The 14,461-nt window shown below is 47.2% G+C and overlaps 1 protein-coding gene across 1 annotated transcript in view; it reads left to right on the top strand.

Moving 5' to 3' along the window:
* The window catches only part of SLIT3 (slit guidance ligand 3), a 606,956-nt gene that overhangs the window by 493,077 nt on the left and 99,418 nt on the right, over positions 1 to 14,461 (top strand). The window contains exons 10-12 of the mRNA XM_039247657.1: positions 4,488 to 4,559; positions 9,588 to 9,659; positions 13,277 to 13,348. Of these exons, the coding sequence (XP_039103588.1) occupies positions 4,488 to 4,559; positions 9,588 to 9,659; positions 13,277 to 13,348 (216 nt within the window). The remainder of the gene's footprint in view (positions 1 to 4,487; positions 4,560 to 9,587; positions 9,660 to 13,276; positions 13,349 to 14,461) is intronic.

The following is a 14,461-nucleotide window of genomic DNA, read 5'->3' as shown; positions in this document are numbered from 1 at the left end:
AATAATAAGAAGAGCAAATCTGGCTCTGTGGCTGCTTTCTGCAGGCAATGCCAGGTACTCAGCAGAGCAGGTCAGGAACGGCTCATGTCACATACGCCTGCATCCCTCATCTTGTTGTTACTATATTATTAATAATACTTGCCTTGTAGTGTTGCTGAAGGAATAAAATGAGCCAGCATGCAAAGAGCACGGTGTCTGACGTAGAAAAAGCCCTCAATAAACAGTAGATGTTCATCATTATCGCCACCTCAGCCACACCGCTACCAATATTCCAGCCAAGCTCCAGGACCTCTTGATCAGCTGATTAGTAGCCATGCCCTCGCACTACCCATGCCCCTGCCAGTCTCTCTGGCATCATGTTGACTTATGCCTTGCTAGAAATGTATTGTGTTCAGTCGCACGTTTGCAAATGACAGATCATTAAGGAAGCACCAAGAAACTAGGGCAAATCAATACAGAGCACAAATGGCTGAAATCCCCATCAGATGTTCCCATTGTTTTTACTGGTGCCAGAAGATGTTCAGATGTTTGATTTGTATGTTTGTTTTTATGCTAGTTCTATTAAATCAGTTTGCAGCCTGAAGAATGTTTGCCAGACAAAGAAAGACACATGTGCCATTTAAGAGAGACCTAAAACAGCTGTTGGCTTCAGACACCTCTGTAAATGTGACAGTTTTTGCTGATGCTAATGCTGCTTTTCGTCCTTCACACTGAATTTTTGTCACTGGGAGTATGGATCTTTGCATGCTTGTTCCAGGCTATATAAAACCTACCAGGGGCTATTTGCTACATAGAAAGTTTGTGTACGCACAGGCAGTGTAGCCTTACGCCGTTGACAAAGGGGCCCTTTCCTTGAGGATGAGCTGGTAGGGACTAATAATGGAGAAGCCTCAGCTCCAAATGGGATTCCACAAAGCTTAGTGACTGAGGGCTCAGGTTTTTGAATTGGACAAACTTGAGTTTCCTTCCAGCTGTGGCTCTTCCTGACTTTGAATTTGGATAAGAAACTTAACATCACTGAGCCTCCATTTTTCTCACATTTAAAGCGGGGATGGTAATGATGAAGAGGACCCACCTCACAGAGGTGTAAATACTAAGATAAACCAGCCGTGTAAAAAACGCTTAGCTTAATGCCTGATGTACAAGCACCTGACCTCTCGCCGCTCTTACTGTTATTATCCCTCCCCTTGCCTTTACCTCACACTTGAAATACACGGACTGTTCATAACTATACCACCCCAGACAAACTCTGATTCACCCGGAGCAAGGTTAACCCACATCATGGCATGGCCTTGGCGCTCCAAAAGGGGTCAGGTGTCCAGCCAGGACCCACGGCAGCATAAGAAGCAGAGAGCCTGCAGAGACAAATACCATCCCCAGAGTGTATGGGTACATGGGTACATGGCTATATGGAGCCGTCCCTGATAAAATTGGAGTTCTTTGCTCAAAATCACACCTTTGCACTCTATTTGCATATTTCTATGTATTTGCATCTGTATTGCATCTCCCTGAACTCCTACAGCCTTTTTACGAAATACCTAGGTCTTTTTTCAATTTCCTTTTGAGATTTTATTTTTACTTTTTTTAAAGTTTATTTATTTTTTTTAATTTGCATCCAAGTAAGTTAGCATATAGTGCAATGATGATTTCAGGAGTCAATTCCAGTAACTCATCCCCTATGCATAACACCCAGTGCTCATCCCAGCAAGGGTCCTCCTTAATGCCCCTCACCCATTTAGCCCATCCCGCCACCCACAACCCCTCTAGCAACTCTCAGTTTGTTCTCTATATTTAAGAGTCTCTTATGGTTTGTTCCCCTCCCTGTTTTTATACTATTTTTGCTTCCGTTCCCTTATGTTCATCTGTTTTGTACCTTCAACTCTACATATGAGTGAAGTCATATGATATTTGTCTTTCTCTGACTGACTAACTTTGTTTCACATCATCCACTCTAGTTCTGTCCACCGTGTTGCAAATAACAAGACAAAATAACCACCTCTGCAGAGACTGCATGATGTCTCAGAATAAACATTGGAGTCGTAACCTCCTAAACTCTTCTGTGACTTTGGGGAGGCCACTTTAGCCTCTAGGCCTAGTTTCTCCAAAGGCTGTATGTCCAATGGATAGAAACAGATGTCAGCTGTGCCGCTTGCTAGCTCTGTCACTCTGGACAGGCTATTTGATCCCTGTAGGTTTTCTTTTCCTCATCCACAAAATGAGGTCAACATAGCTTGCCTCATACATATAAGGATTAAAAGAGATAATAGGCATAAATCAACTTGGCCTCATAAATGATAGCTCTTCCTGTTTGTCATGTTAACAATAGAATTTGGTCCTGTGGTGGACCACCTTGGGCTGTCTCTATCCCCAGATTATTAAACTCCTTAGGGACAGGTAGTACATATTGCTCACCGATTCATCTCTCCCTTGACTCTTACACCCATCACTAAAGTGGAGGTTAATTAGTCATGAACTTCACAGACAGCAGGCCAACCACACACCCTGGGCTGGCCTGACTTGCATAGGTTCTTGGCCTGCAGCTGGGAGCAGTGGATCCTCTTGCGAAAATGAAGGGGGTTACCATCATTACAGACGGCGGTTCTCCCCAGAGGCATCATCCAGCCGCAATCCCTTGCCAAAGTGGCAGGTGAATCACAGGATTCCTGGAGAGCGTTTTCCACCTTATTGGCAGCCCCAGAAACCCATGGAGCTGCTGCCTGGACTGAGAAATCCCTGCTGAACTCTGCTCAGCTGGAGAACAAGAATGTCCTTGGAGCTTCCCTGCTACCTCTGTGGCTGGCTGTATCCGGTAGCCCATTTCTCTGAGACCTTGTGGCATGCTCTTGTGCCATACCAGGAGCCAGCCAAGCCCCGGTCTGGCCAGCCTGGGCCCATGTGCCCAGCGGAGCACGCTCCCCGCCCCCTCCGGCAGGCCACAAAGGCTTTCTTAATAGACCGTGGCAGTCTCATTTGTAGACTCTATTCATCTAGCAGCCGAGAATGATCTGTCCTGATGCTCCCTCTCTCTCCTCCCACCCGCCCTTCCTCTTTCTCTCCCCCACCCACCCTTCCTTTGGCCTAGAGAGTGATTTGTCTGTGTTATGGGTAGGCCTGACAAACCATTCCACATTAGCAGCTGAGATGTTGTTTGAAATGGGAAAATTGCTGGCAAACTGCTCCATTAGCGGTTCCAGTAACAAATACTCTCTTCCCCCAATGAAGATGAGATCGCAGAGGCACAAATTAATACGACTGTCTCCCCGACTCTGCAGCGGGGATTACTCTTCAAGATGAATGGGTTCATCCCAGCCAGAAATGTGCAACCACTGGATGTAGCCTCCAAGGGGGCCACTTCCACTGGTCTGTTCCTTCTGCTCCCCTCATCCCTCCCCACACACACCTTTTTTTAGTGTCTTCCCAGCTGAGGGGTTGGGGAACATCCTTGCCAAATGAGAAGGTGATGAAAAAGATCTGTGCCTTGGAGACAAGGGAAATGGATGAGAAGGAGATGCTGAGTCCTTAGCTGAGGCCTCAGGGCATCACTCATCACCTCTAATAGAAGGTCCTGCCTCCCACTCAGGCCTGTTTCCCACCACACCTGTTCTTGGTGACAGGAAGTCATCTGAGAGGCTAGAGAATAAAGAATTGAGATGCTTACTCACTTCTCTTCAAGAAAGTTCTGGGCCCGGGCCTGGGGCCTGTAGTATCTCTTGTCATTCCGGTGTAACAGGAGAGGAAGCACTTGAGGAAAGTCTGTAACATAGTAAAGCCACAGATCTGAGCAACAGCCCAGGGGAGTGGTTCAGTCGGGGCCCCTAGGGCCCTCGGGGTGTCAGGCAGCCAATTTGATGAATGTCAGACCAGGAGCCTGAACACTTGAAGGTCATTTCTCCAGCATATTGGAACAGCCCATCGAAAAGCCCAGAAACAAATAATCAAATGTTATTTATTATATGTTGTATTCCTGAAACTAATATTATATGTCAGTTATACATTAATTTAAAACAAAAAATCCAGGAATGAAGTCAGCCGTTGTCATTTCTGCCTGTACAATGCCCCCGTGGCATTGTGGTTAAGTTTTTGACAAAACGATGACGTGTTTCCGTGGCAGATGGGTATTGCTGGCCCATAGGCCGCCTTCTTTTCTTCTCTTTATCCCTGTGACTTTTCAGCACACCAGTTACTTCCCACAGCTTTTGTGAAGAAGACATTTGCCTTCAAAGACCACTTAGAATAACCAAGAGCCAAAATCCTCAAGGAGAAGTCATGTTTTCTAATTTTTCCAAGGGCAGTTAGAGGGGACCCCTAGGACGGGTCTTCTGTACACCAGAACATGAGTCTCTAGCTTTTGCACAGTGTTTGCCCAGTGTCCTGTGACCAGTATCGGGTGCCACATGATGGGAGGGGCCGTCTTGTCCCCAAGGTCCTCATCAACCACCTGTTGACAGGGGGATGGTTAACTGGCTCTGCTCTGCTCTGTTTCCCAGACGCCTGGAACAGAACTCCATCAAATCCATCCCTGCTGGAGCCTTCACCCAGTACAAGAAACTGAAGCGAATGTGAGTTTCCCCTGGGGAGGAATGAGCCAGATGTTTTCAGTTTGGGGGGTAATATGCCCTATGTAGTAGGCGACCTGCCCAGATGACAGCCCGCATCACATTCCTCGTGGAGAACTCAGTGTCAGACCCGGAACACTTTCCTGAGATTGCGAGGTAAGGTTCAGGAGTGTCGCTTTCAGATCATGAAGTGTAGCGATATACACACCTCAGAGCTAAGGGCCTCTCCAACTGGAGCAAAGTAAAATTATCTAGGTGACAGGTGGAGCTGAGTTGGCCTGAAAAACATCCCATACTATCATGTTTGTTGTCCTCTGGCTTTCGTGGTGTGGACCTAAAGCCGGAGCTTCAGTAAAGATGGGGTGACAATGGCCTTGTATCCATCTCCGGCACTGTAACATGTTGGCTGTGGTGCATGCCTACAACCGTGCACACGTTCACCTAACACGGGGTGACTGTCCATCACCTGCAAGGAACTTCAGGGTCTGTGGATGGAGTGTGCTCTAAAACAAAGCCTGCTCTCATGGAGCTCACTCATCTGAGTGGGAGAACACAGAAAAGAAACAAATACTAGAAACTGGTAGGTACTAGAAAGTGAAACAAAGGGCAGGCCCACAAAATCTTCTCTGTGCAGGTGATCCAAGTGAAGGGTGGGAATGAGGAGCCCTCGGGAGAGAGCAAGTGAAAGGCCCTGGGGAGCGTGCACGGATGGGTTGCACAGCAGGGAGGGGGACAGCGGGGGGCTTGTGTTGGAGAGGTGAGTGGATTCAGGCCAGATCCTGTGGGCCCTTAGTCCTTTAGGCAAGGACTTTCTTTTCTTTCTAAGTGAGATCAGAAGCCTTGGGCCCTTCCTTATCCTCCAACCACATATGACTTGTCTGTGATTATCCCCACCACCCCAGTTACTTCTGCATCTAGTATCACTGCTGCCGCTACATCCTATCATTTCCTGGTTATGCCAACACTGCCATTCCTTCCCTGTCACAGCTCCACTGACAGCATCGTGCACCATGGCCCTCATCCCTGCCACTGTGGTGACATCATCACCACCTTTGCCCAGCCCCATGTCTGCCCAGAGTCACATGACTCTGTGAGTCATCCAGAGCAGGGCACTCAGAAGGGAGGCCAGTAGGATTCGGATGTGGCTCAGCCATTGCCAGCGTAGATATTTAGACTCTGGAAGGGAGATTCCTTTCCCTTTTCTGAGCTAAGAAATCATTTTATTATAGTCCAGCCATCAAAATGCTGCTTTCATCCCAGTTACTTACTGTCTCTGGCCCCCCATGGAGGAAAGAGAGAGCAGGTAGAAATATGCATGGGCTCGATCTTGTTCCCTTCCACTGAAGACTGATTCATCATTTTCCCTTGAGTAGGAGGGCCTACATTAAAGAGGTTAAGTGTCTGCTGACTCCTTTTATGTTAAAAATAAACATCCCCAAGAAACAGTGGCATTGGTCAGCTTTACCGTCAGATCTTGGGAAGGCAGCTTCCCATCTCCCTGGAAATCCAAAGCAAACAAGATTTTCTCCTGGTACAATTCCAGAAGTAGAAACCAACCTAATGAGCTAGTCCTGAGCATGTACTTTTCCCCTCCCCTTGGCAGCATTCTTGCTGGATGAGCTGTATAAATATAGGCCTTAATATTTAAAACCTTGTGCCATTAATCTCCTGGTCTCCCTGCTTCCCCAGCTCACTCCATACCCCCCCCCATTCATTTTTAAAGCCTAACTTGATTATGCAGCCAGATAGTAATTTCAGTGAAAAATGACAAGTTCAGTCACTGCCCCAACCTATATCTCTTGCATGATTTAAGTTACTGCTCTAATTTTTTGTGAAGTCCAGGTAATTTAGAGCTTGGCTATGTTTTACTGTCCTTTCTTCATCCCATTGGAGTTGCCATGATCTGTGCATTCAAAATTCATAAGACCTTCTCAGTCACGACCTGGGAAGTGAATTTAATTTTTGATTACTTCTGATGCTACTGATATTTATTATGATGCCCCCTTTTCCCCCCAAGGGGATGACAGTAGAAAAGAGAGACCACTTACAGATTTTTCTGACTAACAGAACCTCACAAACCAAGATGAAAGTATGATGGCTTGGGAGAAGTAGGATCCCTGGTCAGAATGGACTTTAAAACCCAAAGTGTAAATTCCTCATAGGTGTACATGAACCAGACTCTCTCTCTCTAACAGAGAGAAGTTTCCCCTCAACTATGAATGAACCAAATCCTCCTCTTCTCTCTAATAACCAAAAAAAAAAAAAAAAAAAAAAAAAAAAAAAAAACCTCTCTTGGAATGAATGACTTTGTCCCTATTTCTTGTGGCCAGCTTAGTAGAAAAAGTACTTCCAGGTAAAAACTAGTATCAAGGTAGAGAAGCCATTTGTGAGGAGAACCGAGGAGAAACACTTGGTTGACAGGGTTGGTTAATTGATGGCTCTGACACATGGGTGCCAGCCTGGTGTGGTATAGCTAGAAGGGTGTGTTCTTTCGTCCACATGCTCTGAGGTGGAGTAGTATCCACAGGTGCCAGCCCCTCCCCACCTTGAGCCTTGCCTGCATGGAATTTACCACCTCGGTTCTGAACAGTCTGGAAAGTCTGCTGCCTCTTGGCCATCCAGTTTGTAAGCCCCAGAGGAATAGGGTGGGCCTGAGACCAGCCAGGTCATAAAACGCTGTGGCCTAAAATATGACCCACGGATCATGTGTATGGGAATCACATGGAGATGTGTTACCTATGCAGACTTTTTAGCTCCCCTTCCTGGGCTGGCCAAAGCAGACTCCCTGTGAGTGCATTTTAGAGCCACTGATCAAGAGTGACCCAGACTCCTGGAGTCGGCTCAGGGCCACCTGCTATGGACCGGGAGGGGTCAAGCATGGAGACTGGTGGACAGCAGAAGCCTTCCCCAGCCTGCCTTCTGTCCAGTGCCACTGCCTTCTGCATCCATCCTTGTGAAGTGGGGGGAGATTTGAGAGGCTAGCTCTCTACCTGAATAGCCATGTCAAGTCCCCTCTGACTCCAGGTCCTTCCCCTCAGAGGGTTGCTGTTTCCTTCCTACAGTGTTAAGAATTAAGATGAGGGGCGCCTGGGTGGCTCAGTCAGTTGAACGTCTGACTTTGGCTCAGGTCATGATCTCACAGTTTGTGGTTTTTAGCCCTGTGTCAGGCTCTGTGCTGACAGCTAGCTCAGAGTCTTGAGCCTGCTTCAGATTCTGTATCTCCCTCTCTCTCTGACCCTCCCCTGCTCACACTGTCTCTCTCTCTCTCTCTCAGAAATAAATAAAAACATTAAAAAAAAAAAAAACTAAGATGAAGTGACCACCAGGGGCAGTTCCCAGCTAAACTATCACTTGTCCAATTCTAGTCCCCATCATCTCCAAAACCATGAGACCTCCTTCCTGTGCTGCAGAGAGGAGTGCATCCAAAAGGCTAGCTGTGGACTGAACACCACTTTGCCCTGACAAGGCTAAAGCAGAGGGGTTTCCCTCCACCCCCACGTCCCAGAACTTCCTCCTGCATACTGGGGTGGGGATGGAAGGCTTCTTAGTAGCTTGAAGAGACATCCTATGATTGGGAAAACAAAACGAAAACCCAGGCTCACTCACTAGTCTGATCCGAGCACAGAACCCGTGCGCTTGCCTGGAATGCCTTGCTAGGCAGGCAGGCCCAGGGCGAGCAAGATTAGGGTAATCCAGGGCATTTGCTAGTTAAGACCCTTATACAAAAGTGGAGCGCCGAAGAAAAGCCTGGTGTAAACTGACGAGTTTGTGAGCACAGTCTGTGGATTTGTGAGAGGCGATCTCGCCAGCTAAAGGGATAAGCTCAACAGCTGTGCCTAAGAAGCCTTAACCTGTGAAATATCTTTCAACTTACCAGCTTCGGGAGCAGGGAGGGAAAGGAGCAGAGGCCTAGGAAAAGTGGTTGCGCAGCCCTTTTGAAGGCTATTAGAAGGAGGGGAGAAACAGCCCCAAGGAGTGTGCTTAAGAGGCTGGGGGCTGGGATGTCTGGCCTCGCTGGAGGCAGTTGCTTAAGAATCTGCTTAGATGTGCTTTCTTCTCCATATTCCCTTGTCTCCTCCTTGTTGACCCTCCAAGACCCCAGCTCTCTCTCTTCTGCACAAAAGCAAAGATCCATTGATTTATTTTGTTAAAGGAAAAGAACTGGAGAGGTACGTTGTCCCTGGAAATTGGAGCATCTCACCTTCCAGTGACAGGGGCCCAGAGGCTGCCCCTGAGCCAATGACTCGGAAAGTCTCCCCCTTCAGAACTGAAGGCCAGGTGCTCACAAGTCACTGGGATGCAGGAAAGGGGGCAGCCTTGGGCTCTGAGGAGGACCTGGCTTGGGGAGATTGCTCTGCTGGGGGAGCTGCCTTCTATCACACTGCATCTCTCTCATCCACGTTACCCCAAAGCCCTGGGCACCACTCCCCAGGCTTGCTCCTTTCTGAGGAGCACGGCCAGTGAGAATCTCATGATGTGCTTACATCACACTACCTGGAGGAAGCGCTGAACCAGACAGAGACTTAAGTCACTGCTCAAAACCTCTTTTCTGGTCAGGAAGGAAAGGTCACTGGGGAGGTGAAATGACTCAGGACTATTTGGGGAAAAAATAAGCATTGGCTGAGGCATGAGACAAGAAGATGATGCTTGCAGGAACCCTGGCCTGTGTTTGGGTGAGGCAGGCTTCTGCTTCATTTATGCTATAATTGCTTGGTAATGCGACAAAGCCCTAATGTGACTGTGTGCAGTCTTCTCTACACAGTGAGGGCTCACATGTGCAAAGCCATATGTCAAAGTCAAGATGCTGTGGGTGGGCATTCTTTGAAAGCCAAGAAGAGTGAAACAAATGTGGTATATTTTATCAAGAGACAGTTGAACTGAATGGTCTTTAAGCCCCTTCTCTTGTACAATGAATACATAAATTGATTAATGCTCACCATTTTAAATATCTGAAATGGTTGACTCACGCTTAAGAATGGTCGTATCACACCTTTGAGCTATGTTCTCAGACTCTCCCATTAATGTTTTTAGAGACATCAGCAAGAATCAGATATCGGACATTGCTCCAGATGCCTTCCAGGGTCTGAAATCACTCACGTCGCTGTAAGTGGGGAGCAGAGTCACGTGGGGTGGGGGGAATGTGTCCATATTTTTCAAGAGGTGTTTATCAAGGCTTTATGTTCCCTTACACACTTGTGGCAACATGGTAAAAGAAACAGATATTTCTTCAGGGGAAATTGATCTTGGGGAATATTTCTACAACCCAAATGCATTATTTTTATTGATTAAGTGCCCAGCAGCCTTCCTAGTTATTGGCTTCTAATTCAAATGCATCTTGGGCTCTACCCACATGGCCCCCTCCTGCCCTGCCTGCCTCAGCCGTGCTCTCTAGGGAGATGGAGGGACAGAATGGTAATGTTTGTTTATTACCAACGTGCCCATTTCTCCAAACTGTGTGACCTTGTCAGGGGAGGAGCTAATTTTCTTCCCCTGATTTTCAGGCTTTTTCTCCAAACCAACCTCACGGCCTTTGTTCTGAGAAAGCACACAGCCCATCCTGTAAGGGCTTCTTTTCTTGGATTTTGCAACCCTACAGCAGCCTACTTGATGCAGCCATAGCCTCATCCGCCAGGGACTCAGAGACACACAGGGGCAAGAAGGCATGGGGCTTTGTCCTGATTCTGAGTGGCTCACCATGTGGCATGGGGACTGTGGCTTGAGTCTACTGTGTATTTTCCTCACAAAATGAGGATAGTGATACCTTTTCTACCTACCACACATTCAATGGTGACCACAATTACAATAGTTGGCAATACTCCTTAAGCACTTACTATGTGCCAGATACTGCTCTAGGAGTCTTGCAAGTTTAATTCTCATAACTTTAATTCTCTTAATTCTCATAACAACCTAAAGTACAGACTCTATCCACTTCTCTTTACAGTAAAAGGAATCAGGTGACCTAAGCCCCACACAGACAGGGATTTTTATCTGTTTGGATCCTGGCTGAATCTCTGGCACCTCAAACAGTACCTGGCACATGATAGCTGCACAAAACTAAAGCGTGTTGAATAAATACAATTATCTGAAATCCACAACTGGGAGAGGCAGGATTGGATCCCAAGCAGTACAGCTCCAGAACCCAGGCTCTCAATCCCCGGGGCTGTGCTGCCTCTCAAGATAACTTGAAAAACTATACACTAAGATACAAGAAAAGTATCATCAGTTGATATTATTTATATCATGTGGTGACCCGCCCACTGAGTAAGAGTGAGGATGCTCAGAAACAAGCTGTCAGTGCTTCGCTTCTCTCTGTAACCTGTTTGGTTAATTTATGAGTGGACAGGTAACAAGATACACATTTTCCCCCACCTGGCCCCATCCCACTGGGAGGGGGCCAAGGACAGGGAAGTCTCTTGATTCAGCTGTTGCCTGCTGCCTGCAGAGTAAATTAGTTTCATTTATCGAACAGAACATCTGGCTGGGATATCAAAGACAGGATTGTATATGAGATTAGTGTCTGCTTATTGTGCTGAAGATCACAGAGGAGCAGAGAGAGTGGCTGTGTGCTGCCAGGATCTTATCCCTGCCCCCACCCTCCTATTCCCCTTATCTGGTTTCCCTCTGCTGGGACTTGTGAACAATCTGAGGGCAGTGAGATGCTTCTGGTCCTGCAGGAAAAAAAAAAAAAATCAAAATCTGTTTGCCGTATATGAAACTGGCATCCCACTAAGCCAGTTCTAAAATATATACTGGGGCATTAAGTGAAGTGCCGCCTGACCTCTAATTTATGCATCCATCCGTTCATGTATGCCTATTAGGTACTGCATAGTCTTACGGGCATGGGGAATGTGGCAGTGATCTGGACAGACAAGACCCTTGGTCTCATGGAGCTTAGAACACAAACATACCAAATCCAAACTCACCAGGGTCTAAGCTGAAGGGCAGGAAACCCTTGCCCATACCCACTCATTGATTCTTTCAACAAATACTGTATTGAACCCTGTTCAGCTCTCAGCTCTAGGGACCCTGCCGTGAGCAAGCCACATAATATCACCACACACATGGAGCCTACATTCAAGCAAGCTGAGAAGTAGAAGCACAGAAAATGTTTAAAAGAAATACATATGTAGTAGAACATGACATAATGAAATGTAATGAGGAAATAAAAATAGAGCGACAGGTGGTGAAAAACATTAAAATATTCAGGAGAAGCTTCCCAAGGACAAGATGTTTACACTCAGATCTGAAAGGTGTGAAGAAAGCAGTCAAAGAACGATTTGGGGGAAATCCAGGTGGGTCTACACCCAGATTGTTCCACAGTAGATCCACAGCCCTCTTCACTCTGCCAGAGGGTGGTTTTGACCCACTAAGTTAGAGCTGTCCCATAGGGAGGTTTGGTAGGTCATGTGAGGATCCCCGGTCCCCGGCCCCTCTGCCCCACCAGCTACTGCTGCACCACAATTTCTGACATCAACCAAGACAAGCAGACAGTGATGCTACCACATTTGGCACAGTTAGCAGGGGGACATTAAAGTGAATTACAAATTGAGCCTGAGCCATCATGCTGACTTTTATTTACTCATTAATTTGTTGAAACATTAATGGAACTCACCTGCAGGCCTAGTGAGACACTCGTACTTTTTCCTGGTGGCGTCTGGAAAACATGGGGTTTGGTTTAGCATTCCCATTTACTATTTCTTCACCCTACTATTTTGTCTCCTCAAAGACACGTAACAGACTGGATTTGCATTCTGAGTAGGGACTGAATATTGCATTCATTCAGCATACTTCCCAAGAGGGAATTGGAAGGGGAAAAAAAATCCCTCCCTAGATCAGTTCCTTCTGTCTCAGAGGAGGCTGGGCCCAGGAGAAGCAGTCGGTGCCATAGATGAGAGCAGAGAGCAGCCAGCAGTGTCTTCTGCACCTACACGGAAGGCCATCAGGACCCCCTGGGTGCTGGGCTGGAGAGGCAGACCATGGCATTCTTCCCCAAGCCCTCCCAAGTCACCAAAGGCCAGCCCAGGAGTAGGAGACATGGTGTGAGGGATCCCGTACACCAACAAGAGAGGAAAGTAAAAGAATTCAGAGTTTCTTGGTTCCTAGAGCTCAGACTAGGAAAAGGGGCTGGCATGTCAGGGCCATCGCTCCAAGGTAGCGGTTCCTTGCTCTCCAGTTTTTCCTGGGAGCCAGTCCTTGACTCCACGGTCCCTGTGCCATCTGGATAGGACCCCCGAAACCCAAAGCCCTGTCTGGATGGACGATTAAAGAACTCAGCTCGGGAATTCCTAGAATGCAATAGGATATTAAAAGAAAACGTTCTGCAGGCTAGGCTCAGCCTGATCAATATCCATTGAAGACGATAAAACACAGGGCCGGCCAGCTTCCTACACATCTTATTTATTGCCGAGGTGTGAGTCATATTAGCAGTTCAGGGAGACACTGCGAGGGGACTGCTGCTCCCTATTGTGGATTATTTATGAAGCTGGACTGCCCAGCAGTGAAGCAGGATGGAGCCAATTTCCCCTTGGCTCCCACACAGCCTGTCTCTCCAGCCCCTGTGCACTGCTGTCCCACTGGTAAGGAGGAAGGGTAAGGCTGGCCAGGGAAGGAGATACTCCAAGAAACCCCACTCACCACTGGAGTTGGCAGAGGCGATAGCCTCTCACATGAATGGGTTTCAGTGGCCTCATGCACAGCGACTGTTGTCTTCTCTTTTCCAGGGTGCTGTATGGAAACAAGATCACCGAGATTGCCAAGGGACTGTTTGATGGGCTGGTGTCCCTACAGCTGCTGTGAGTAGGCACCTTGTCACTGTATATGTCTCTGCGACTGTCTGCAGGCCCTTCAGCTGCAAACTTTGAGCCACACTCAGTGTAGTTCTTTTGACTTTACACACACCTAAAGGGGAAAAAAATTCTGAGCTGTCCACCCCACACTTCCACCACCCCTTTTTGGTAGGACAGCCAGGGAGTTGGCAGAAGGAGGCCAAGGTCAAGGTGAACAAACCTACATGATACATTACAGCTCAGGAGCCTGGACAGAGCACAAGTCACTAACCATAGGTCTGGGGGCTAGAAATTAAGCCTGAGTGGAGCCCTACAAGGGAAAGCATCTTGCAGAAGCATGCTAGGAATTTAGGGAACTAAAACATTCACACCTTATCCCAATAAAGCTGAAACAGCTGCTGATAGACATGTGACCTTGAAGAAGGTTTGGGAGTGGGATGGTGAAATAATTATGGAAGAGCATAATCAGTCACCAATGTGACTCTATCTGGGTAAGATATAGCTGAGGGGGTAAGAGTTTATTTAATTTAAAGGAAGATTTGTTGCCTCAAATTTTAAGCTCTGGTATTATTTATTTGCATTTATTTCATTCTGGTCATTTGAGCTTAAATGTTTGAAGAAGATAATTGAACTCTGATGTGGAGAGGCAAGGAAAGGAATTTAGCTTGTCATATATTTTAAGATTTTATGATGGGGGAGAATTATCCGTGGTTTGTGATGAGGTAGCCATGGCATCTACGCGCACGTGCTATGTGCATGGGAGTTCATGTGCACACATACACATCCTGCTCAGTGACCGTCACATTCCCTAGGAGTATGAGGAATTGATCTTAAGTATCCTGGGAACAGTGCAGAATACCAGGGCTCAGAGAGGTAAATGCCTTGCCCTCACTCACACAGCAAAATAGGTGTGGACACTAGAGAAGAGTTTACATAGCCCTGTGCCTCAGAAGGCTCTCAGCCTCTTAATAGAGGTGTACATCTGAGTAAAGATGAGTGAGCGAGTGTATGTGTGTGTCTTTGTAAAACTATCTCCAAGTCACTGGCAGTGAAGAAGGGGCCCAGGGCCTCCTGACTTTCCACGTGCAGTTAAACAAAGCTGCAGCAGGAATTTGCAGA

Source organism: Hyaena hyaena, unplaced genomic scaffold (genome assembly GCF_003009895.1).
Source record: "Hyaena hyaena isolate Hyena2069 unplaced genomic scaffold, ASM300989v1 scaffold_300, whole genome shotgun sequence".
Classification (NCBI taxonomy): domain Eukaryota; kingdom Metazoa; phylum Chordata; class Mammalia; order Carnivora; family Hyaenidae; genus Hyaena; species Hyaena hyaena.
This window is presented reverse-complemented; position numbering and strand designations above follow the sequence as displayed.